Here is a 24,221-nt window from a genome sequence, read left to right as displayed (position 1 = left end):
TATCAGAATTTAAACAATTCAATAGTTAAAATACAAGTGGACTTAAGAATCATATGACAGAAAACTCTCCCTCAAATATCAGGTAATACATATATGAAGGAACAAAAGTACATTTCATGCTGTTCCATCATTATTTGTAGGTTATTGTTAACATAAATTTCTGGAGGTAGATGACATGCCACTGTTGAAATCTTGTTTTTAAAACGTGACAGCAAAATCCAGAAATCTGTACAGTGTAATTTTCACCGCAATATCACCCAGTTTTTAAAGGTCTCTGTTCAAGGTTTTATAAAGAAGGAGGAAATCCTGATTCTATGCATGTCTTACCATGCAAAATTTTTTAATAGAGACGTTTTGTTCATTCATCATGAACTAATTTATTTATCTACCTCTATGTTTCTATCTATTAATTTTAGAATACTATTTTCAAAACTAAATCCAAGAAATTCATCCTACCAAATATAAAATAAACTATTTTCAAAAAAAGAAGCATCTAAAATATTTTAGTTATTAGAATGCAATTCCAGTTTTTGTATCAATATGAAAAATTAAACTATTTTGCTTTAACTTATGACACTGCTCAAGCACTTTTCGTTTTCAATTGCACTTCAGTTTGTGTGCTTTTCTTTTTCATGGGCTACCAAATACATTAAAAATTTTATTAATTTCTGATTCTACAGTTTCTCCAGCATGGATCATGCATATCTTATTTTAAAATACTTTCTGAATTCAGAATTTAATGTCTACATATTCTGTACATTTCTGGACGTCCAAGTGAATTGAGAAGTTGTTTAATTTTATCATCCTAACCACAAAATCTCACTATGAAACAGACAATAAAATAATCAGCCCAGTTTAGGCACAAACTCTATAAGCTTTTTTTCTGACATTTTTTCCAGTAATACCATTATCATTTTTTCCCCCTACCACATCCCCATAAAAATGAAATATAAACAAATATATTCATGTAAACAACCAAGGAAAATATATAAATGCAAATGTATAAACATATATAACCTAATATAACTTTAGATGCATACCACTGTCTTCCTTTTTAGTCAATTAATTTTTTTTTGCTATTGGGATATACAGTTCAAGCATACGTAGACTGCTGTAGCCATTCTTCAGCAATAGAATAGATTTGGAAATATCTTACCATGAAAAATAACATAGTTTTAATGGGTTGACATGTCTATCTCAGATAAGACAAAACCCCAAGAACAATTATTCAGTATTGCAATCTCTGAAAAACTAACATGCACTTAGCCAAACTAATTAATTAATTCTAGAACAAAAAAATTCACCACCCTTCTTGCATGTACCCACCTATTACAATTGAATTAGAAAACCCATTATTCCTTTGGTTATCAAAGAAATTTTTGACATGTATTAATTTACTTTGTTGTTTGTGGGCAAATGAAAATACAATGAAGTCAGTCTCTGACTTCATAAAACTTTAGATCAAGGACAAAAAGTGGAGAACAGTGAAATATTTGTGGTTAATAAAATACATTTCAAAATTAATAAGTCTTTTTGGGTTTTTAATCCTGAATAGTTTTAGATAGAAAGAAAAAACAACTTGACCTGAGACTTATACTAACATTTTTTGGTTTCTAATAATAGAAGAATCACTATGGAATAAATGATTACTTAGCATTTTCCCCTTCCACATGAATGGACCCTGAATTTAAATGAAATGTTATAAAATGTTGTCCAAAATAAAGTGTGAAGAAAAGGAAAGTAATATTCTTCTATTCTGAATAATGAGGAATGGACCTGACATTGTGTTTTATTTTGAAAACAGTCTATACAATGTTTTTGGGAAAAAGAGAATTCTCTTGAGTGGGGTTTTAAAATGTTATTTTCTTTTCCTGATGCTGTATATATCACATTCTGGGAAATTTCCTAAGTAGGTTTTGAGTCAAAAATGGAAGGAAATGAGGATATATATGTCCTTTATGGTCTTTATCTAAAATGAAAAGTATATAATTTTATTCAATTACCATTTCCCCGGACCTCTACTGATATTTTTTTCAGTGTTTTAACTGCTTCTGCAGTATAGATTTTTAAGTAATGTAAAAAAAAATAAATAAAAGCTGGTTTAATTAGTGGTGTTATGTTCCATTATTTTGTATACCTGCCTTTTAACAAATTTAAGATCAAATAATTACAATATTAATTATTTAAGATATTTATTTATGTTTTTGGACTGACCTTTCAAAAGTCTACTTAGTATCACTTGCTAGTGAGATTATGTGTGTGAATGTTGTGTTTGCCCCTACCATTTTCCATATGCTCTGCCTCACCAACACTGCCATCCGGCGTAGTCCTTTCGTAGTTGTCCTCTGGGAGTGGAAGGGCACCCAGTCTTGGCCCTGATGAACTCTTACTGCTTGGTGTTTCTGACTCCTCCAGACCGCTGTCATAGCAACTCTGCAATGACCCTTGATGCGGGTCCTGAGGCTGACTCACAACAGAAAACGTCACTCTACGAAATGGCTGCAAGAGAAAAGATTCTGAATGTCACTGCAAGGTTCAGTCTTTGAACAACTGATTCTCAAAATATGACTTAAGCAAACTAATATTTTAACATTTACCAATTAAGCAATTTTGTCTACATTAAAGCAAACAGAAAGTACAGTTCTTACATAAAAGGCCACTGGACAGAGTATGCATGGAATTTTACTGTAATATGTGGTCAGAACCTTCACACAGTTTATCATCACCTCCTTTCAAATGGCTACAAGGGCCAAGAGAGCTGGTTATAATTATTTATAAATTTTGTACAGCTTCTCTATCAATCAGTAGTAATAAGTTGATCAGAATTAATGTCAGACTGTATAAAGGTACTTGACAGTGTGTGCACATGTATGTGTAAGGTTGTGTGGGTGGGTAAAAGTGTTCATCTGTAACCTATATTGTGGGTATTATGAACATAGCAACACACCCATAACATTCCTATAAAATCACTACCTGTGTTTCTGACAGCTACTTAACATGGGAAAGGAGGGGGGAAAAAAACAGAAAAAAAAAAAAGGAAAGGGACAAAAAAGTCTCTTAGGTCCTTTGCCATAAAAGCCAGTGCCTGGAGACAGGGTGTGTTGCCAGTTGACTTAATAAAGCCTTTAAAGTACCGCAAGCACAGCTGACACAACATGCTTCCACTGGGACTGTACAAACATGGATTGTTAGAGATTTGTATTCATTCAAAATGACAGATATTGCTGTTGCTCTGGAAGCCTACATGCTGAACCCTGGCACCAATGAGAACCCCAGGAAATGGAAGAGTCAATCCTTCACATTTCAGAGGATGCTGAGGACATGCGGGATTTTCAATGAAAAGTTAGGGGATTCTCTTAGGATTTAAACTACTCTCAAGCAGCAATGATTCAGTTAAAATAATTTAATGATACATTTTAGAGACAAAACTGCAGAAAATGTCTGTTGTTCTAGAAAGCACCTTCTGAAAAAAACACCAATGGATTCATTTTTTAAGACTCCACACAAATTTTCCTGAGTTTAAAATGGGGTGTCTGACAGTGCTGTCCTTCGGATTCAGATGTGTTTCAAGCCCTGTGCTAGAATGAGGCTGTAGTCATATAGGATGGAAATATATATGCAAGCCAGAAGGGAGACAACAGCAACTACAACCACTCACACAAGCCCTGAAGAACAGAAGTCCACATCAGGTTTACAAGTAGAGGGGTAGGTGGAGGTAGTTTCATTTTGAGGGTACAAAATTCTTTTGAGGGTACAAAACTTTGAAGATACCAAGGTAGTTAGTGCTGATGGTAGACAGGCTGGACAACAAATATAATGCTAAACCTTCCTGGCATGAGTAGCTCAAAAGCTTAAACAGGTGAGAGTTACCAGAAATACTTTACTGTAATAGTTTGATGGACCAAAACTTCATGCAATGAGATTCTGTAATCTGTAACTATACATCAATTATTACTTAGTTATGGACCAATTACACAAACTGTGAATCTCAGAGATTTGAATTCACTTAGATCATCCCATAGATTATTCCTGAATATCACACTATTCTGGCAGTCACATTTGGATCAGCTGGACTGGGAGAGAGGCCCTTTGGCATCTACACACATCAAAGTCACACAGTCATACTAGGTTTCCTTACTGGCTCGACCCCAAATTTCCTATAGCAGAGTCTCAGATGTCTCAATCCTTAAAATAATTTAGTCTTGATGCAATAGCCATATAAAAAAGTAACAGCTTGAGCTGGTACCTCTGGGAGGGACCCTGAACAGAGAAAATCCTGGGCTTTTATGCTTTCATAGTCTAAGCGCATGGAAGTCTTGGGCTCTTCAGCTTCTTCCATGAGTGTCTGGTCACCTGGATGGGCACAGGTCCCCATGCACTTTATTATGCAAAGGGTTAGCAGTCCATCACCTCTTGCCTGGGGCTCCTAACACCCAGAGCTCCCACAGCAGCTGCTCACTAAGCTACCTACACTGACTGTATTCCTCAACACCAGAAGGGCTTTGCATCATCTACAGTTCCTGCAAGAGCAGTGATGTAACTTAAAATGGGAATTAGAAAAAAAAAAAAAAAAGCCATCAAATATTTGGAACTTTATGTTCCATTTCTTATTGATTTCTTGGAAATCAGACTCAACTAGATCACAAGAAGTGAACACCTTTTTATCACATCTGTGGCTACCACAAGAGTAATAGCAAAGTTATCTAAAATAAGTTCTGGAACAAGCTATAAAAGATTCAGGAGCATCCTGTTCATTTTCAGATATTCTTTGAAAGCTATATGCCTTACCTAATTGGCATGTAGGGAAGAGATGTGACAGATGCAAAGTTGGGCTGTTTTATAGCTGAGACTGAAAATTCCCTAAGAACACCACTACATATACTTGAAACTAAAAGAAATTTTACTAAGTTGTTATTAAAAGTTTTTAGACAGATCTGGGTGTTAATCTTGCTTTTCTCTCAAGTGCTGTACTGAATAGGAATTATCTAACTCAAAACTAACACACAGAGTATTCAGTTCAGTGGAGCCAGTTCAGCCCTTTCCACAGAATATCAATGAGAATGACATAATGATGATAAAATTCTTTCTGAAAGAATGATGTCCATGTTAATGGTTATTTTGCAGGATTTATTGCACTTCTACTTTCAGTATAAACATCAGAGTTCTGACCTTTCTATTGCATTACCTTTGAGAACCAGACCTTCTCAGGCAAACGTATTGTAAATTTTGAATGCATCTGGCTTTATGGAATAACATCATGGCCTGTCCTTTTCCAATAAATGACATAGACTTGGACTATAATATATGTCTGTTACCTGCATAGTTAGAAACATTCTATGTGATTAACATAAATAATTTTGAGAACAAAAAAAAAAATAAATATCTGTATTGCATTTGACTCTTTCCCAAATGTCACCATCTCTGATATGTAAATTACCATATAGTTTAGACAGTGTAGTCTGGATAAACATTTCTCAGGGCAGAACTACCAGTTATAAAAGATACTGAGTTTTATATACTTGGAATATTGGGGCAAAATGGATTATGGCACCTCATTTTTACACGCAAGAAACTAGGACATAGAGATAAAGTTGATAAAAACACAGCAGAATGAGGTTGTTCTAAAATGCCTCTGAAACAACCCTGTATATACATGTATACTGTTCATGTATATGCAGGTATACTGTTCATGAAACTCATATTAGTCCTTTAATTGTTACTAATAAGAGCATTTAAGTTAAATGAGTTTAAATCCCTATGAACTTAGTTATGAACACCAGAATACTAACACATAATAAGTACCACTTACACATTAGTTTCTATGAAAGCAATAAGACCCCTCCAAAACCAAGAACTTTCTTCATATACTCTAATCTTCATTTATATCCTAATCTGTAAAACAGTTGAGGTTTGACATAAAACTGCATATTAGTGGCACAAAAAAGAAGGAAAAACGATGAATACCAACATTAATACTTACAAAAATTTATTGGTAAAATGCTGGTCTTGTTATGTATTTATTGCCATGAAAAAAACAAGGATAGTAAGCTCTACTTTAACAAGCGAAGACAGACTATATACTAAATTTTGTTCTAATAATTATAAAATTACACCAGTAATTTCTCAGAAAAATGGACATGAGAAATTTCCAAGTGTTCTGTGGAGTTGTGGGTTGGTGACAGACACATGACATGATGTTGCAGTGCGGGCAGATGGTAGATTGCTGCAACCTTCCTGAAGCATCCCCACGAGGAGAGCACTCCACCAAGCACACAGCAAATACCACACTCACACACAGCAGCTGGTTATCTAAGATAGCAGAAGCAGGAAGGGTCTCTGTATAGGTTTCCAGTGGTAGTTTATTTCACCTACACTCTGAAAGGGTCCAGGGACAAAGACAGGGAGAGTAGAGGGTCCAGGACTATATAGTGGTATAAAGGGGTGGAGCCAACAGCAACAATCAATCACCTGAAGGTGTGAGCAGGGAAAGGACTACAGTGACCAATAGGGAAACACAAGGCTAAACAGACAGGGTACCAATGAGGGCACAAACAACAAAGAAACTGCTAGAACCTTGACCAAATATGGTTAACAGGCAGTTGAACAGCCAACAGGCCAACAGGGGGAGTGGCACTGGGGTTGATTGACAGCATGTCACAGGGGTCCAGGGGAGAGATTAAAGTTCTAGGCGACATTCTTCCAGGAAATAGCCCAGAAGTCTTGCAGACCCACAGGCCTCCAGAACACAACGCTGAGTCCTCAGCAAACAGCAATTAGTTTAATCTGGCTGCCCTTTCTACAGGGGTTTTGGATTTCCCGGGCTCAGATAGCTGACTGGATGGGACCTTGCTCCGCCCAGCCCTCTGGCCAGCGGTGTATCTGCATCTAAGCTTGAGCAGGGTTGGCTGAGGTCTCTGCTTGGGTTTGAATGCAACCTATCCCTGCCTTATCCAGGGACTTGTTTTCTTCTAGGCCAATTGAGTTTAGGGGGCAGCTTCAGGTCAGCTGCAATGCGTCATCTAAGTGCTGACAAATTAAGGCACCGACCTAAGTGGGGACAGCGTTATGTTTAGCTTTATTGATTTTCAATGCACCACATTAACACAGCTGCATCTGCCACCACTGTGAATCAACATGGTCCAGGAACTTTTACCCAAAGAAGTCCACAATTGTTCAATTTGTCTATCCCAGCAAAAAGGCAACCTTAGGTTTTTATTAGTCCTTTGGTAGGGACTTACAATATTCAGGTTTATTAAGAAAACCATAAGTTTAATAAGAAGACTGTAGGTTTGATAATTTTCACCCTCAGAAAACTGTTATCTTTTCTGAGAACATATGAAGTCCTTCCTAATTGTATGTGATCTTGGAGGTGAACAGATCACAGAAAAAAGACACACTTTGCATTATACCTCAGTGATAAATCTCCATTTCTTCCTTGTTTCATCTGTGTTTCTTAAAGGGGATAGTTTCCTTTCCACTCATCCATAGAGCAAAAAACACAAAAACACTGCAACTCCAAAGACATACACTTCCTGCTATCTGTAGTAACTGAGCTCTATTAACTTATTCTATGGTACAGAGTTTATCTTAACCTGTATTAAATCATTCATCCCTATCCAAGATGGAAACTGAAATTATATTTTCAATACATGAAGAACCCTAGTTTTGGAGGTTGAGATTAGGGACAGAGTTTGGCTAGGCTTGGTAAAAAGCAATATATCCATATAGCTCCACAAGTCTTAATCGTGACACTTTTTCACCATTATGAGAGAGATTTATTTTTCATATCCCAAAGTTTGAAGTTTTGCATGGTAATTCCTGATAATTCACATTGCTCATGGGTTATATTCTTTCATGGTTTCTGTATATCAGTAGCTATCAACATTATAAACATTGTTCAAAAATGTTGGTGCATTTGGACTGCAGTAGCGGGGTGGCAGAGTAAACCTTTTTTACGTTTAATTGTTTAAGGGCTTGCAACCATCAATCATTTCTCAGCCAATTACTCCACAACTTATTCTGTGTATAAAATGTGCGCACTAAATTGTCTTAATTACTTAACATTTGGACAACAGTCAGGCTCCCAGGCCTTCCTGTGGTCACAATACCTACATTGCAAAATCATAAGGACTGAAAACATTTTAATCAACTGGAAAATGCAGTCCAAGATGCAACTTAACGTGTAGCGAAGCATAAAAAAATTAGCCTAAACTGTATAGCAGAATGTTTAGTATAGCAAGGTAAAGCAAGCTGTATTTCTACAAGTATTTCTACCAGTTTATATGTCATTGGCTTGGACATTATCCAAACCCCTGGAACATTAGGAATTAAGGTTCTTATTTTTCCCTGACTTTCAAAGCAGATAACTTTCCACTTTAACAATGTATGATATCTTGGGGTATTTGTAGAAATTTAAGGTAGCCTAAGAGCTAGCTGGAGATCATTTAGTCCAACTCTTCTGCTCAAAGTAGAGTCGGATAGAGCACTTTGCCTAGGGTTCTGATCAGTCAGGTTTTTAGTATCCTATCTTCGAGAATGGAGAACTCCATGGCCTTTCTAAGCAATGATGTTCTGCAGTTTTTCAACTCTAACAATAAAGGCGGTATCTCTTAAGTTTCAATGGAATTTCTGTATTTTCTCTTTGTACCAAGCATTAAAGCAATGGTGATGAGTCAGGCCTAAATAATATTATAATTCCTGTTAGCTTCAGAAAGTCAATCAATGTCAAGCAGATTGTACGACTAATACAGTGACTCTGAGGTGCGTATAGTGTAGATCTGAAAAACAGGCAGAAGAGATGCATCAACCGATCACATAAATTCAAAGTGTTTCTTTAGTGCTTGAATTTTGATACAACATGTCATTATCCTTTTCTTTCTATTCATTCTTAATTGCTGGAAGCTTGTTGGAAGACAAACAAAATATTAATGAATGATTCCTATTCTGCATGAATAGTTTCAACCCACACAACTCTTTTCCCTATTCAAATCACTTATTTCTACAGTTCTAAACTTCTGTTATTGTAGTTAATATAAAAGTGGCAGGAAATTAAATTAAACAGGCATTATTTTTTCAATGGGGAGATTAAAACACCTGAGACTTTTATAAGAGTAGCAGGCTAAAAGAGGAGAAAGATGCTGATAAGAAAAATTATTTTTAATTTTTTTTTATATTTAGCCAAATGCAGTGCGAATTGTAGCTTTAAACAAGACTTAAATAAAAAAAAATATTTTGATATTACAGCTCTGCAGCAGACGTTGCCTGTGATGAACTGTAATTAGCTTATTTTCATTTCTTTCAGTTTCACTTTTATTAACTTTTCTTGCAGGACTGGTATTCTGGTCATGAACCAGAAGTGCATTTTTTTTGTTCTGTATGAAGTTGAAATACACATCCACTAATATCTATTTTTTTAAGCCCAAGGCTACATGTTAAGATCTGCTATTTAGGGATAATATTTCATCATTCATTTTACATTGAGAACATCATAGTGTAACATTAAAACATACTTTTTTACTTTTAGGTTTAGTGCTTTTTTTCAAATATATTTTGTTTTCTGTTATCCAAACTTCCCTTTCTGAATTGCAACAAGGACTTCTGAGCAGGCCAAAATTATTTTTATTCACCGAGGTGAACTCATTAAGTAAATTCCTAATAATTTTTGTCTCTAAGTAAACAAGTAAAAGGCATTCCTTTATTTCAGTGAATATCACCAAAGAACCAATAATATGAAGAACATGTCTTACTCAAAGATACTTTCAAAGATCCAATACTCTTCTGAGTGAGAATCTTCATATCAAAATACAACACACAATCTCGTTTAGAAAATTTAGACAAAATCTTAGAAGTCTTGTAGGCCAATATTGTTAGCATATCACAACAGCTCTTGCTAGCTATTGAAGTGTGAGCATAAAAAAACCAAGAATAAATGAGAATCTGCATTAGAGACAGTCAAAATAATTTTAGCATACTCTTTTGACTGCTCATAAAATGTATTTTTGTTATCACTTCTGTGTCCAATTGTTTGAAAATTATAAACACAAAGCATCTATGACGCTGAAGTGCTCTCCTATTATTCTGCTGCAAAATTAAATGGATGAAGTAGCATTTTCTCTTACCAAGACCAATTACAACATGAATTAAGATTTTTATCATATCTCTTTCAATTTTCTTAAAACAGAAGGTTTTCCTACATCTTTCATGAAGACTAAACAGAAATTCAGTGTATCTAGCATTTTTTTCTGAACACAATGCATAATATTCCAATATTCTACTCTTTCTAATAATTTCCCTTGAAATTTTCTGAACGCTTCTTTGACTCAAATCTATTATTAAAACACTATAAAAGCCTTCTTTTAGCTAAGCATCCCATATCTGGTACTATTCACTGTTTACACTTTCACATTCTTGGCTTACGTTCTCTCAAACTTTTCTGTGATATTATCTTTTGCTGAAATATTTGGGGAGCCTTTCTTTCCTGGAGGGGTTTGTTTTGTTTTCTTTGGTTTTCAGCAGAGAATATGCTGCTGAAACTACTTCAGGGATATTAGCTCACAGAGTGTTTTGTCTCTCAGCGTGAGAAATCTTTATCTTTGCTATGCTGTTTCACTAAAGACTTTAACTGGCTGAAAACAAACAAAACCCTAATTTCCATCTTACCAGCTCAATCACCCAAATGTTTGGGTTGAGAACATCATCATCTATTCTTGAATTTGGAATATTATTAAATAATTTAATGTGCAGAAAGACAAAAGAATATACTTAAACCTGGTTACCAGGCACGAACCAGCCCTGGAATGGAGGAAAGCCTTTATAAACCCATTTCATAAGTAATTTACAAAATATTTTAGTTCACCCAAGGTATGGACTACAGAAATGAATCTCCTTATCACCCCCAAGTTTGTACTTTGCTATCCTTGGAAGAAGTATCAAGAAGCAAATATATTCGACCCTTTTGGATCAAATTCCAAAGAAGGAAATGATCCCAAAGCCTCCCTAGATATCTTGAACTGGAAGGAGCTCAGTTCACAGTATCAGACAAGCTACTCCGCAGTGAATCTTCACAAAATGCATATCGTATGAAGATAAGTCTCAGAGCCCAACACTGTTTCACCATTCAAATCAATTCCTCTTGAGCCATTCTATTTGCTATTGTAGACAGAGACAATTTTTTTAAATTGCTTTCTGTTGGTTTTGTTTCTCTGCTCAAAGAGAGGCTTGTCTTCGAAGGAATCTTTGCCAGAATGCTACTGAAATGAGACGCAGATAGCTAAAGCATATATGAACCTTTCAACATATGAAGCCTTAGTATTAGCAAACCACTGATGCACAAGTAATGTCTTCTATGTAATGTAAAATATTCTTGCTGCTGAGATGAAATATTTTGAATAAATTAAAAATACAACAGAGTGTTCTGTATAAAAATGATTAACTAAAAATAAAGAAATCAGAAAAGTTTTGAATTATTAATGTATATCTTGACTCAAAGTAGAATTTTTTATGTCTTAGATCTCACCTATGTTCTGTCACTGTTAAAAAAGGTCTATTATTATTATTATTGTGAATATTTTGATTTTAGTTACTGTTCACAAGACTCTAACCCAATATAAATGTGAGAGTCACAGCATCAAATTTTAGGAAAATTCCACAATAACTCCTGGAAGAATCAGATAAAATTCTAAATGTATATGAATGTATAAACAAGACATTTCCAGTTTAATAGGGAAGATATGTAAATATATTCAATACAGGTACAAAGATTCATTCATTTTCTGAGTGATTAGGGATAAGGACTTTTGCACTGGTCACCAAAATTTTATTGATTGATGATGACATATTTTCCAAAATCTGCAGTTGAAATGTTTTCCAAAATTAGGTAATATACTCAATGTTTTGTTGGTGGTTTTTTTTTTTTTTTTATCTACAACGTTGTCCTCAGTGTTTTTTTACTGTTTATTCACCTGAGTTATCCAAATTACTCTTTAACCTTAAATGTCTGAAATTTAAAGATATTGTGAGTTTTGAAGCATTGACACATTTTTTATAAATTAGGCAATATAAGCTCAGGCATAAAATCTCAATCAACTACACTTCTCTACAAAAATGAAAGGGCAGAACTCTAGAAGTCTATCCCTTCTTGGAAGATTTTTAATAGAATGGAAATTTTCTTCACTACATATTGAAGAATTTAAATTAGCTACATAATTTGAGATCACTCAAGCCAGATGAAACAAATGCCATCTTGGTGAACACCGTAGCTATGCAAGTTATAATAATAAACATGCCACAGGCTCAAAATACAAGGCCTTGAAAGACAAAATTATTAGTTTTTTCCAGAATTTAGATATTTGGAAAAGCAGTATAGATTGCACTATGTAGGAAAAAAAAGAAGACTTGAATGGATGTAAAAATACAGTTTGTTCCACCATTATTTTTTTTAATCAGGATTACATACACTTTCCTTGTGACAGATGAATTTTTTGAAAAAATACATTTGAATAAGGTAATTGAAGAGGAAAATGATAAAAGGTAGTTACGGACTAAATAACAGACGGTGCCTATGTCCAGAACTACACTCCAAGCATATTTATCTATACAGCTATCTTGTGTAATTAAAACTCCTGAAAAAAGATGTGAGGCTATTTGTTAATTTGCTTTTTTTTTTTTTTTTTTTTTGCATTTCATATAGAAAAAATACTTTAAAAGTATTGCATTACTGAAAAAATAGGATATGCATTTTCTTCTGTTTTGTAAGAAAATGTTTGAACCCAGTGAGTATTTCAAAATTAAAAGGAGATATTTATGTTATAAGAAACTAATGGTTGGAAAAATACCCAAAATACACAAAAGGAAAATATGGGGGTTTTTTTAATTAATAAATTATAAACTTGCTGATATGAAGCTATTGCTGCCTCTTTTTTACTATGGCCATCTGGAACACTATGACTGTTGCTGTAGGTTAAAAGTTATCCTTCGATATTATTTAAAGCAAATTGCTTACAACTACTGAAATGTGAAACAGTTACTTTGCACTTGACTCTAAATGTTCATTAACTATTTGAGAATGTTGTTAACATGTGAAAGGTGCTTTGTATGTACAACTTTATAAGAAGTACTGTTATATTCACCTGTGGGATAGATTACAACCATCAACTTGCTATGCAACTATTACTGAGAAAATAGTGTAATGTCACAGAAGAGCAGGCTGGATTTAATTTTTTTTTCCTTCAAAAGTCTGGTGGTGAAATGATACTAAAACAAATGGTAGCTTGTGTTGTCTAATAAAAACCTTGTGTTGTCTAATAAAAACTTTCCTGGCAGATGTTTGTCAGTGCATGCTCTGGCCAAATATTAAAAGCATGACTTTTGAAGAAGCCAGTGAGACAATTGTCTGAGAAAAAAACAGCATGGTCCTCACTAAATCCTTGAATACAACTACTTTTATTATCCTAGGACTTGATTTTCACATGTGCAGCTTAATTTTCATTTTTCATGTCAAAATTACTTTAGCTTCAGATTTAGCCCCAAAAAAGAAGGACATAAGTTAATTACTCAAAATATTTTCATGATACACTTGGAAAAATCATCAAAGAACTTAAGTATCTGAATACAAGTCAAATTAATATGCACACATAAAATACCGTGAAAAAAGAAAAGCATGAGTTATAGGGAAAATATTTAAACTCAAATTACTCACAGGAAAATCTTTATAGATCTGTTTTTTGTAGAGTGTTTCTATCAAGAGGTTTTAATAGTCACACTAGTTGAAATATTCTCTAACTTGTTCACACTAAAAAGAGAGCACCTTCTCTATTACAAACATGGCTGGATATATATGTCTGATTGCACCAACAGTTTAACAAAGTTGACATATAAAACTTCATGTATGGCAACCATCATTATATGGCAATATGTTATACAAAAATACTTTATTCTGTTGATGAACACAGAATGTCCTTCAACAATTAGAACCACAGATTGATGCAAAGATTCCCTTTTAAAATATTCAGGTCTTTTGCTTCCCTTCCAAAACCTTTTCTGCATAGCTCAGCTGTGGAAACATTCACAGGCATTTCTTTGGATTGGTTATTTGTTTGTTTATGAAAAAGATGCACTAATTTTTCTTAATAGGAGCATGAATTTGCTAGATTTCATATTCCTTTATTCTCTTAAAGGCATTCTGAAAATGAGACAGTAGAAAGAAAAATACTCTAGGCTTAATCAATGGCTGGTTTTGATTGAATGTCTCATATATATAAAATAGACAAAAAAAGGATTCACGATACATTTTCTTATGTGGCTGATGAAGGATGAGTCCAAATTATGGTTCACTAAACCCTAAAGTTTTAGTAGTCACTGCATAGTCATCCCTGTCAGTCACATTTTCACTGATATTTTTTGATCATAAGAACATTATCAAAATTGTTCATAAAGACTCTGAGTCTCTAGAAAGTTCTACAAAGAGATACAAACTGGAGTTCATATTCTTTCATTTCACAGCTATAGACCAAATGTGTATCTTTCAACATCACAAGGAAACTGCCTGATGAATTTCCTGGAAGAAACTGCAGGCCCAGAGAACAATACTGTGATTGAAAGATGATTAAAAGAAGTCTGCGTTATCTTTTCAGACAACCCAATTCATTCTTACTGTGCGCTTCCTCACATATTTATCCAGGAATGTTTTTAATGCTGTGACTGTAATTCAAAAAAGTCTGATGCTTGTTATGAGTTCCAAAGAAGTTTTTAATATTAAGATATTATTAAAGAAAATGGGACAAGATGAAATAAAACTTGATGGCTTCTACCATTAAGAAGTTTTACATAGAGGTGGAATGGTTTTGCTTAACCACCTTTCTTTCTCTCCAGAAAAGGAAGCAACAAGAGCAAAAAATGCTTTGGACACTTGATGTAATTCCATTCTTTCATTGTATAGTGTCATGCAGAACATAAAGTAGGTTAAAGAATGTAACATTATCAGTTTCGGGATAATTAGGTTTCACAAAAAAAGCGTAACATTTGACTAAAGCAAAAATAGAATGAAAATAAAATGTAAGAATTTTTCATTCTAAAACCAAGTTTTTAAAGTATTGACATTCAGAAAAAAACTAAGGTAACATCTTGAAAATGTCATGTAACTCAGAAAAGAATCACATATTCCATAGGGTTAGGCTGGTCTGCAGGTTCTGATAAACTGCATGGATATCAAGTACTGGAATCCTCACAGGACATGATCATTCTTAATATTCAGCAGGCCAACAGCAATGCTTTGATTTTCCCTCTGGACACAACAGAGAGAGCCTTTCTGGCAAGGAATCTGGGCTTCAGTCTAAACTTTGCTATGCATCTACCCCACAAATTGTTTTTCTGGGAGAAGTCACCCCAGCCAGCTGTAAATGAATTGCACTGGAAGGCTCTTTGTGAGCTTCTTAAGTGCTTTGCGTCTGTATTTATTCAACACCATATAGTTGAATGTGTGCAATTTCCACATGGAATGCTGCAACTTTCAGGATTAATTTCACTATTTATTCTTCATTTACTTCATGTGAATGAATAAGATTAGAGAGGTCAAACCCTTGGCTGATACAAATCAATGTACTCTTGTCGTCTGACTCCAGACGTCTGTTCTTTCCTTAGTTATACCAAGATGTTTTTCTTTTTTCAAAAAACAACATAATGGGCAACAGCATTGTCATGGCTGCAGACAGTCTTGGATCTTGATTGCATGAGGCAGCATGCACTTCACAAAGCCAGCTGGCATTAACAAAACACTTTCTGGTCAATGCCCTCTAAAAATAAAACAGTATCAATCTCACGAAGAGCAGACCCCTATTTCAAAGTCCAGAATTAAATGCTGCTCTCCCATTTTGTTGCATTACTGCTGCCACTATGCCATCTGGCCAATAAAATTACTTAGCAATGCATCAGTTTTCTGTCTGTAACTTTTAAAGCACAAATATTTATATTTGAGTTTTATCCAAAAAATTCTCCTAGATAAGTGGTAGAAAAAATGTTTGTCTTTCTAGTTCAGTACAAACAAAGCAGAAAGTCTGGGCAGATGTAAGGGAAAGAAACTTAATTCAAGAACTTTACAGTGAAAAAGAAATTCAATACTTGTTAGACTTTTAGACAGATTGGAATAAATAAATTATAATTGATTTTATGCAGATGTCTTCATCTTAAATGACATGGCTTTCTCAGATTGTTCTAGATGATTATAGGTTATTGGATCAAAACAGATGTAAAACCACAGTCTGTGTAGAATTGAATGTACAGTTGTTATTCAGAATTCTGAATGGAACAGTTAAACCAATTATCTTTTTGTTTTCTTTAATTTCATGCCTTCAAAGATTGCACCTGTTTAAATCATTATGTAAAAGGTAACAGAAAGTGCACAATTTTCTAATAGCAAAATAATTAACTGATGCTCATGTAATTGCATTTATCACAGCACTCTTCAGCTGGAAGGAAGGAAGTTGATAGGAAAAGAATGTTGGAAAGTCTGGGTTTAATTCCTGGCTCTGCACAAATGTCATGTTTTGCTTTGGCAATGTCTTTCACCCATCTATAGATTCAAGACAAGGATAACCCTTTACCTTTGTATAATGATTTCTCTGACCTCAGAAGTAGACTTTGTAAGACTGTGGTGGAGACTGTTGGGACACAGATGGGAAAAACTGCACAAGCTAATGAAACAGGATTTCAAATAACTGAAGACATTGCAGGGGGCCACCACAGGCCTAAGAATCCAGAACACAGGGGGTACTGCTGGATTTTTTATGCTATGAATCTTCTTGGAAACCAGAACAAAACTCTATGAAAATTTCTGGCCAGCAACACTACTATAAATATGAAAACACTGATAAGATGTTTCCAATACTGCATATCATTATGCAAATTTCTTTCAATTGTTTCCAAATGATTAGCCTCTGCAAATAAACACAGCAAGAATAACTAAAAGTAAGAAGCAAATCACTAGGATTTTACAAACATTGTCTGTGTCCCAACTTAAAGAATATCTTCTGAGGCTACTCTACCTCGGTGGAGTATATGTGCTCTCAAAACAGCTCAACTTCACCGAACTGCAAAGCCAGCTAAAACTATGATTTCTTTAGCTTCACAATTATGTTAATATTTCAAATTCTAATTTTAAGATCAAGGTTGAGCTCACAGACACTCTAAATAGGACATGACAAGCATGGCACAATTAGACATTTTTTGATGTATACAAAAATACCTGGTAATTCACAAAGAAAGAAAATAATATTTAAAGTGTTGAAAGACTATTTAAAAAAAAAACAAAAACCGGTTGTCAAGTACAAGAAAACTGTAAAAGATTTTTAGTTATTTTTCTATCCCATTTTAATGTAGAAAAGGAGAAATTATTATTATTATTATTATTATTATTATTATTATTATTATTATTATTATTATTATTATGTAAGTGAATATCTGAAATATTTCCTGTATAGATAAAAATACTTACAGTTTTTTTGTAAATCTGTATTCCTTGAAAGAATTTAAAGTATATCTGTTTCTAAGAACATAATTTTTTATAACACTGAGACATTTAATTACATTAAAGCTGAGTTGCAAATTTCCTCTGCTAGTGGTTTGGACAAAAAAATGTCACTTCAAGGCAAAGTTTATTCACGTTTTTGTGAAAAGATAAGGAAAGGATTTTGAAGGAATTTAAAATATTAAGTTCAAAAACAAAATATTTTTATTTCTTCTTTCTGAATTTAGCTGGGTTTTAAGGTGAATTGAGCAATATATGTTTTGAATAGGTTTATAAAAGATAAATGCTTTCTCAACTGTTTTCTTAATTCCATTTTCCCCCCCACAAACTTTCATTTTGATTTTTAAAAAGTATCTTTTCCTATAAATCCAATGTTTTTCCATATACTTTTCTTCTCCCTACTCATTATGAGTGGAAGAACCCTACTGGTTTTATAAGGTATCAGAATTCCTATAGCTCAGTGACCTCTGCACAGAACTCACATGCAATAGTACTAATGTAATGAAACTTCTTGGATAAAAAAGCCCTCTCTTCTTAATCTTCTAGAAATAATCATTCACACAACTTTATTTAAAATATACACATACAACATTTATGAAATTTAATGAATCTGCACAAGCACCCTAGGGATGAGTGTATTTACACAAAGAATCATTTGTGTAATGCTTTTTTGTACATTGACTATTCTTATGCTGCTCATTTTAGGCTTAACACCTTCTTTGCCTCAGTCTTTAGTGGGAAGATGGCTTGTCCACAGGACAACTGTCCTCCTGGTTTGGTAGATGGTGTCAGGGAGTAGAATGGTCCCCCTGTTATTGAGGAGGAAGCAGTCAGAGAGCTGCTGAGCTGCTTGGATGTTCATAAATCCACGGACCCAGACAGGATCCATCCCAGGGTAATGAAGGAGATGGCAGACAAGCTTGTGATGCCGCTCTCCATCATTTGCCAGCAGTCCTGGCTCACTGGTGAGGTTCCAGATGGCTGGAAGTTGGCCAATGTGACGCCCATTCACAAAAAGGATGGAAAGAGGATCCTGGTAATTATAGGTCAGTTAGCCTGACCTCTGTACCAGGTACGGTTACAGAACAGTTTATACTGAGTGTCATCACACCACACTCACAGGATGGCCAGGGTATCAGACCCAGCCAGCACGGGTTTAGGAGGGGTAGGTCATGTTTGACTAACCTAATCTCCTTTTATGACCAGGTGAGGCATGTGGTGGATGCAGGAAAGTCTGTGGATGTTGTGTATTTGGATTTGGACTTCAGCAAGGCTTTTGACACTGTCTCCTACATCACACTCCTGCAAAAGCTGCAGCCCATGGCTTGGACAGGAGCACTCTTTGCTGGGTTCAGAACTGGCTGGATGGCCAGCCCAGAGAGTGGTGGTGAACGGTGCTGCATCCAGCTGGTGGCCAGTCAGCAGTGGTGTCCCTCAGGATTCTGTGCTGGGGCCAGTTCTGTTCAATATTTTTATTGATGACACAGATGAGGGTGTTGAGTCTTTCATTGCAAATTTGCAGATGACACTAAGCTGGGAGCATGTGTTGATCTGCTGGAAGGTAGAAGAGCTCTGCAGAGAGGCTTGAAATGGTTGGATGGATGAGCAGAGTCCAATAAGATGAAGTTTAATAAGTCCAAGTGCTGAGTCCTGCATTTTGGCCACAATAACCCCCTGCAGCGCTCTAGGCTGGGGACGGTGTGGGGACTGGACAGTGCCCAGGCAGAAAGGGACCTGGGGGTGCTGGTCAACAGCCGGCTGAACGTGAGCCAGCAGTGTGCCCTGATGGCCAAGAAGGCCAAGGGCATCCTGGCCTGTATCAGGAATAGTGTGGCCATCAGGAGCAGGGAGGTCATTCTCCCTCTGTACTCAGCACAGGTGAGGCCACACCTTGAGTGCTGTGTCCAGTTCTGGCCCCTCAGTTTGGGAAGGACATTGAGATGCTGGAGCGCGTCCAGGGGAGGCAACGAGTCTGGAAAGGGGCTGGGAGCACAAACGCTGTGAGGAACGACTGAGGGAGCTGGGGGTGTTTAGCCTGAGAGGTGACCTTATCAGTCTACAACTTCATGAAAGGTGGCTGTAGTCAGGTAGGGTTGGTCTCATTCTCCAGGCAGCAACTGACAGAACAAGAGGTCACAGTTTTAAGCTGTGCCAAAGAAAATGTAGGGTGGATATTAGGAAAAAGTTTTTACGGAAAGAGTGATAAAGTATTGGACTGGCCTGCCCAGGGAGATGGTGGACTCACCATCCCTGGATGTGTTTAAAAAAAGACTGGATGTGGGACTCAGTGCCATGGTTTAGTTGAGGTGTTAGGGCACAGTTCTCCCTCTGAACAAGTTCACTCTCTGAACTTGAAGGTTTCTTCCAAACTAGTGATTCAGTGATTCTGTGATCCTCTTACTTTTATATGAAACCTTCTGTATGTCTGACAGATAACCTCCATTGATTCATATTGATCTCCATTTTGGACACTCCTAAACTGGTATTTCATGACCAAACCTAGAATGAGACTTTAGAGGAACTATAATTGACAGGGAAATAATAGATTAAACCACATTCTTACTTGAAAAAAGGATAAGAAAGTACTGTAGTGACAGAAAAATTGTATTACAGGCAGACATATTAACAATGCAGATGGCCATGTTTGCTGTCAAAATACTAAAAAATGTTAAAGTGACATTCAGTGAGAGCAGAAATATTTGTAGGAACAAAGCTCAAAAAACATTGTCATTCCAATGCTTTTTCATAGTTCTGAAATATAAACTCATCAGTCACTCACATACTTTCAGACATTTTGTCAGCTGTTTGAAACTGTTATCTGTTTACTCAGCAATAGTAAAATCATTGGTATTTTCTCCATTAATTTATGTCCAGCATTTTTAGTGTTCAGTGTTTCACCATAAAGATAACCCTGGACTGAGCTTTTTTTGAAGTAAATAAATAAATATGACCCACACTTCAAAGATATCAAGATATTTGTCGATACTTAAACTTCCTGAACAACAAGTTTATGAACAAGTCATAATTTTAGACTGGGCTATGATGTAATCCACAAGTAATTCAGAATATGAATCAGTACCAGTAAGTTCTGTTTGCTGCTTGTAAGTAATCATATGAAGTAAGCAAATCATGAGTTGTCTGAATCTTCAGAGCAGTAGAGGATACTTTAATTTACTTAACTTTTCATGTCATAAGACACTACCACAGTGCATTCTGTTTCCAGGCCAGTCGATAAATAGCCAAGCTTTAGCTCTGACTGTGGTCTGTCACAGATGGTCAATGACTTGTTCAGTCAGTGGTCCTGTTCAGTCAGTGGCATCACTAGTTAAGATAAATATCAAAAATCATCCCTTTGTGATCCTAGAGTAGGATCCTTGACAGAAATGAGACATGGAGACAGTTTTAGAAAGGGATTCTGATATTCAGCACAACTTAAATCAGAGGGTGACTTCATAGAACTTGCAATCCTGTTACAAGAGCATGAGTGAGGTCGAAATCAGCCTTCCAAATTGCAGAGACTGTCTACTTTATTTAACCTCCCATATCTACTAAGAACAGGCTTCCTAATATGTTCTGTTCAGTGCAAACCTGGTAATGATAGCCTAAAAGGGTCGTTACAAGGCTTCTCTTTTTCTTTAACCAGCTTTCAGAATGTGAGGGGAGAGTTTGGAGCTGTACAGCTGGTTCTTCCCAAAGGCATCAGAGAACAATCTAGAGGTCAAAAGAGAGGAATCAACTTCCATTCATATTCTCATGGAAGAGTAATGGCTAAAGGAAGCTGATTTCCTCTTTAGGCGGCAAATGAAAAGCACATTGACTATAACCAATTATGAATTACACTAAAATCTCACAAGCGATTGAGGAGCTACAAAGGTGTTGTAAAACCACAGAGGGCTATTATCAGGTCATATTCATTTTAATAACTAATAAATAATAATTGATGGTACATTTTTTTACCTTCTAGTTTATACATAAATAGGTTAGGATCAAAAGAAAATTTGTTCTGTATGCCAGACTACACGTGTTGAAGCCTCTCCAGCTTGTTTTCAAGTAGAGGGATTTATTTGGGTTTGACATATTTGGCATTAACTCTGCCTTTCAATATAACTACAAATAATGTTGAAAAAAAAAAAAGAGGAGGAAAAAACCCACCAACTGAGCCTCTAATTCTAAATTCCTGAAATCCATTTGCAGTAGCAAGCTGGTACATTACTTGTTCTTTCCAGATCTCTCTCTCTCTCTCTCTCTTCAAGTCATTGTAAATTGGAAGTAAACCCTTGGCAGCAATATGCCTTGAGTCTGCACTAACCTATTCTCCAACATTTGAGACAGAAATAGGAACACTTAAATTTCAAGTGAGCAAGCACTGTAACAGGTGTCTCTTGGGGGTGATGGGTCTCTAGTAAGTGAGCAAGCGAGTGCCTCCTAGGGGTTTAAGGGGCATGGTTAATTATTAACCTCAGCTGCTGAAATTCTCCACTACTTAGAATGCATGTTTTAAAATTCACAAGGTCAGAAAATATCTCTGTGTGGGTGGGTGCCTGAGTAGGCTCTCAAGGGGAGAGGAAGACAAACAGGGCTGAGAAATAAAAGCATTTACTGAGGTGCTGAGTGCTAGTCCTAAGAACTACCTTCAAAGATAAGTAGTACTAGAGGAGCGGCATTTACAAATGTGTAATGAAAAGAGCAGTTAATGATTTTTCTTCAGTAATCTTTTTGCTTTTGTTTTGTAGAAGAATGACTAAGAACAACACTTAAGTTTTTTTGTTTAAATCTGCTTCAGTTTTAGAGTGTCTTTTCCTGTGGTTATTTTTCCTACTCAGTTCTATTTCCTTCTTCATGCACACTTTATGGTAACACTGATTTATTGTACTATTCTTTGGAGAAATTAGCATGCACACTTTGTCCCAGAGCTGCAATAATACATTTGTGGACAAAGCAGCATCAAAAATATGACTGAAAGAGTAGTGAGCAGGGCTGCTCACAGAAGCGAAGACAGTAAGACAAGTCCTGGCATCCTTAGAATCATTGATCTTGAATCATGAAAGAAGGCCTACAAAATACCAGAAAATCTTTTACAAAGTTGAATAATGGAAGTGATTTTTTACAGTCTTCATTATAAATATGAAAAGAGCAAATTACAAATCTAAGAGAGGTTACAATTAATAATTTGCAAATTTTTTGCAAGTGTTTGACAACATCTTGCTTCCAGTCTCATTGTCTTGTCTTAATGTAATAATGCAAGACCTCCGTTAAATGTATATTGATTCACTCTTAACTATAGCAGAGATTTACATTGATTTTTGTACCATGTTGTCCTTTCAGAATAAATTTTCCATGGAAAATTCTGACATCTTTTGTTTCAGAACCATTAAGGCATGATGTTTGAATAAGTCAACTGGCTAGGATGCTTCTTATTTTATTTATAACATTCAAATGAAAAAACCTATTTCAATAATAGAAATTTAAAAAATCAGCATTTGTTTTCCTGAAAAATGTAAATATTAACACACTTCTTTAAACTATATTAAACCTAACAAATGACATTTCCAATAGCAAAGTGTTCTATGTGAAAAATTCTGGAAATGCCCCACTTGATGTAGTTTCTTTGTAATGCTACAAGTATGCTATCTAGCCACTGAAAGTAATTTTATTTTATTTATTACAAAATCATCCATGGGATCCACCCGTACACATTGTTGTTCCACACAGTCTTGCAACAAAGGACAAGCAGTGGATAGATGAGAATAGGAACACTATCCATAGCCATCTCTATCTAAAAATCTCAATTACTTGTTCCTTCAGTCTGCAGTCTGAGGATTCTTAACAGGATAAACAATGTGGTTCATATTGCCAGCATGTATTGTCAAAGAAGCAATTTTTAACAGTAAAACGAATTATTCTATGCGTTAAACGCATACATTGAGTATTTTTCTGAGTTCATCACTGTAGGTGAAGAAAAATGCGTACCTATTTGAGAAGGCAGTGATGAATACAGGATTCTTCATGTAATCAGAAGCTGCGATATGTTCTTCTGTACATGTTATTGAATCCAGAAAATAAGTGTAAGCCTTTGTTAAGAGCTGCTGAAATCTACTGGCAGATTTCTGACATAAGCAGTTGTGGTCATATGAACTCAGGTGAAGCAAGCCGGTTGTGTAGGAGATGTACTAGGTAGCTGATAAACTACAAATGTGTGTTGCATTATATCTGTTGTCATTCCTTTAAATAAAATAATTATGCAATTTTTTATATCAAGCTTTAGGAAAAAAAATAGTGCAAAATCATAATGGCTCTAAGTCGTCTTCATAAAATAAACACTGACCTGGACTTTTGTAATTTATTCTCTTTTTGCTATGGTAAAGATAGGCATACTGATTTTTTCAAATGGAAGTATAAAACCATTGTCTGGATAAAATCTTTCAGCAACATATCCTCCTAACAAAGAATCATATGAATAAAATTTAGTTCTGAATGCCTCAAGCTCTTTTCTTCTTCTTCTTTTTTTTTTTTTTGATTAAAAAAGTTTTAAAAGAAGAAGGAGGAGTGTAATTTCTTAAGATCAAAATGCTGTCTTATGCATCCTGGGAAAAATTATTATCAAAGCAGGTGATCTGACCATGTAGAAGCAAATTTTGCATGTAAGAAATATCTATAACATTACAATGAGAATAAACAGTATAAAATTGCACCGATAGCTGAC

The 24,221-nt window shown here is 35.3% G+C and overlaps 1 protein-coding gene across 10 annotated transcripts in view; it reads right to left on the bottom strand.

The window, feature by feature from the left end:
- Positions 1 to 24,221, bottom strand: part of PCDH7 (protocadherin 7) — a 269,546-nt gene that overhangs the window by 139,775 nt on the left and 105,550 nt on the right. For 6 of the 10 annotated variants that reach the window (XM_038134885.1, XM_038134883.1, XM_038134889.1 and 3 more), the window contains one exon: positions 2,283 to 2,499. In XM_038134885.1, coding sequence (XP_037990813.1) covers positions 2,283 to 2,499 — 217 coding nt within the window. The remainder of the gene's footprint in view (positions 1 to 2,282; positions 2,500 to 24,221) is intronic. The other 4 variants (XM_038134881.1, XM_038134886.1, XM_038134887.1 and 1 more) reach the window with 2 other exon arrangements.

This window comes from Motacilla alba, chromosome 4 (assembly GCF_015832195.1).
Source record: "Motacilla alba alba isolate MOTALB_02 chromosome 4, Motacilla_alba_V1.0_pri, whole genome shotgun sequence".
In the NCBI taxonomy this organism is placed as follows: Eukaryota; Metazoa; Chordata; class Aves; order Passeriformes; family Motacillidae; genus Motacilla; species Motacilla alba.
The sequence above is the reverse complement of the archived record's forward strand: the minus strand, read 5'-3'. Positions and strand labels throughout refer to the sequence as shown.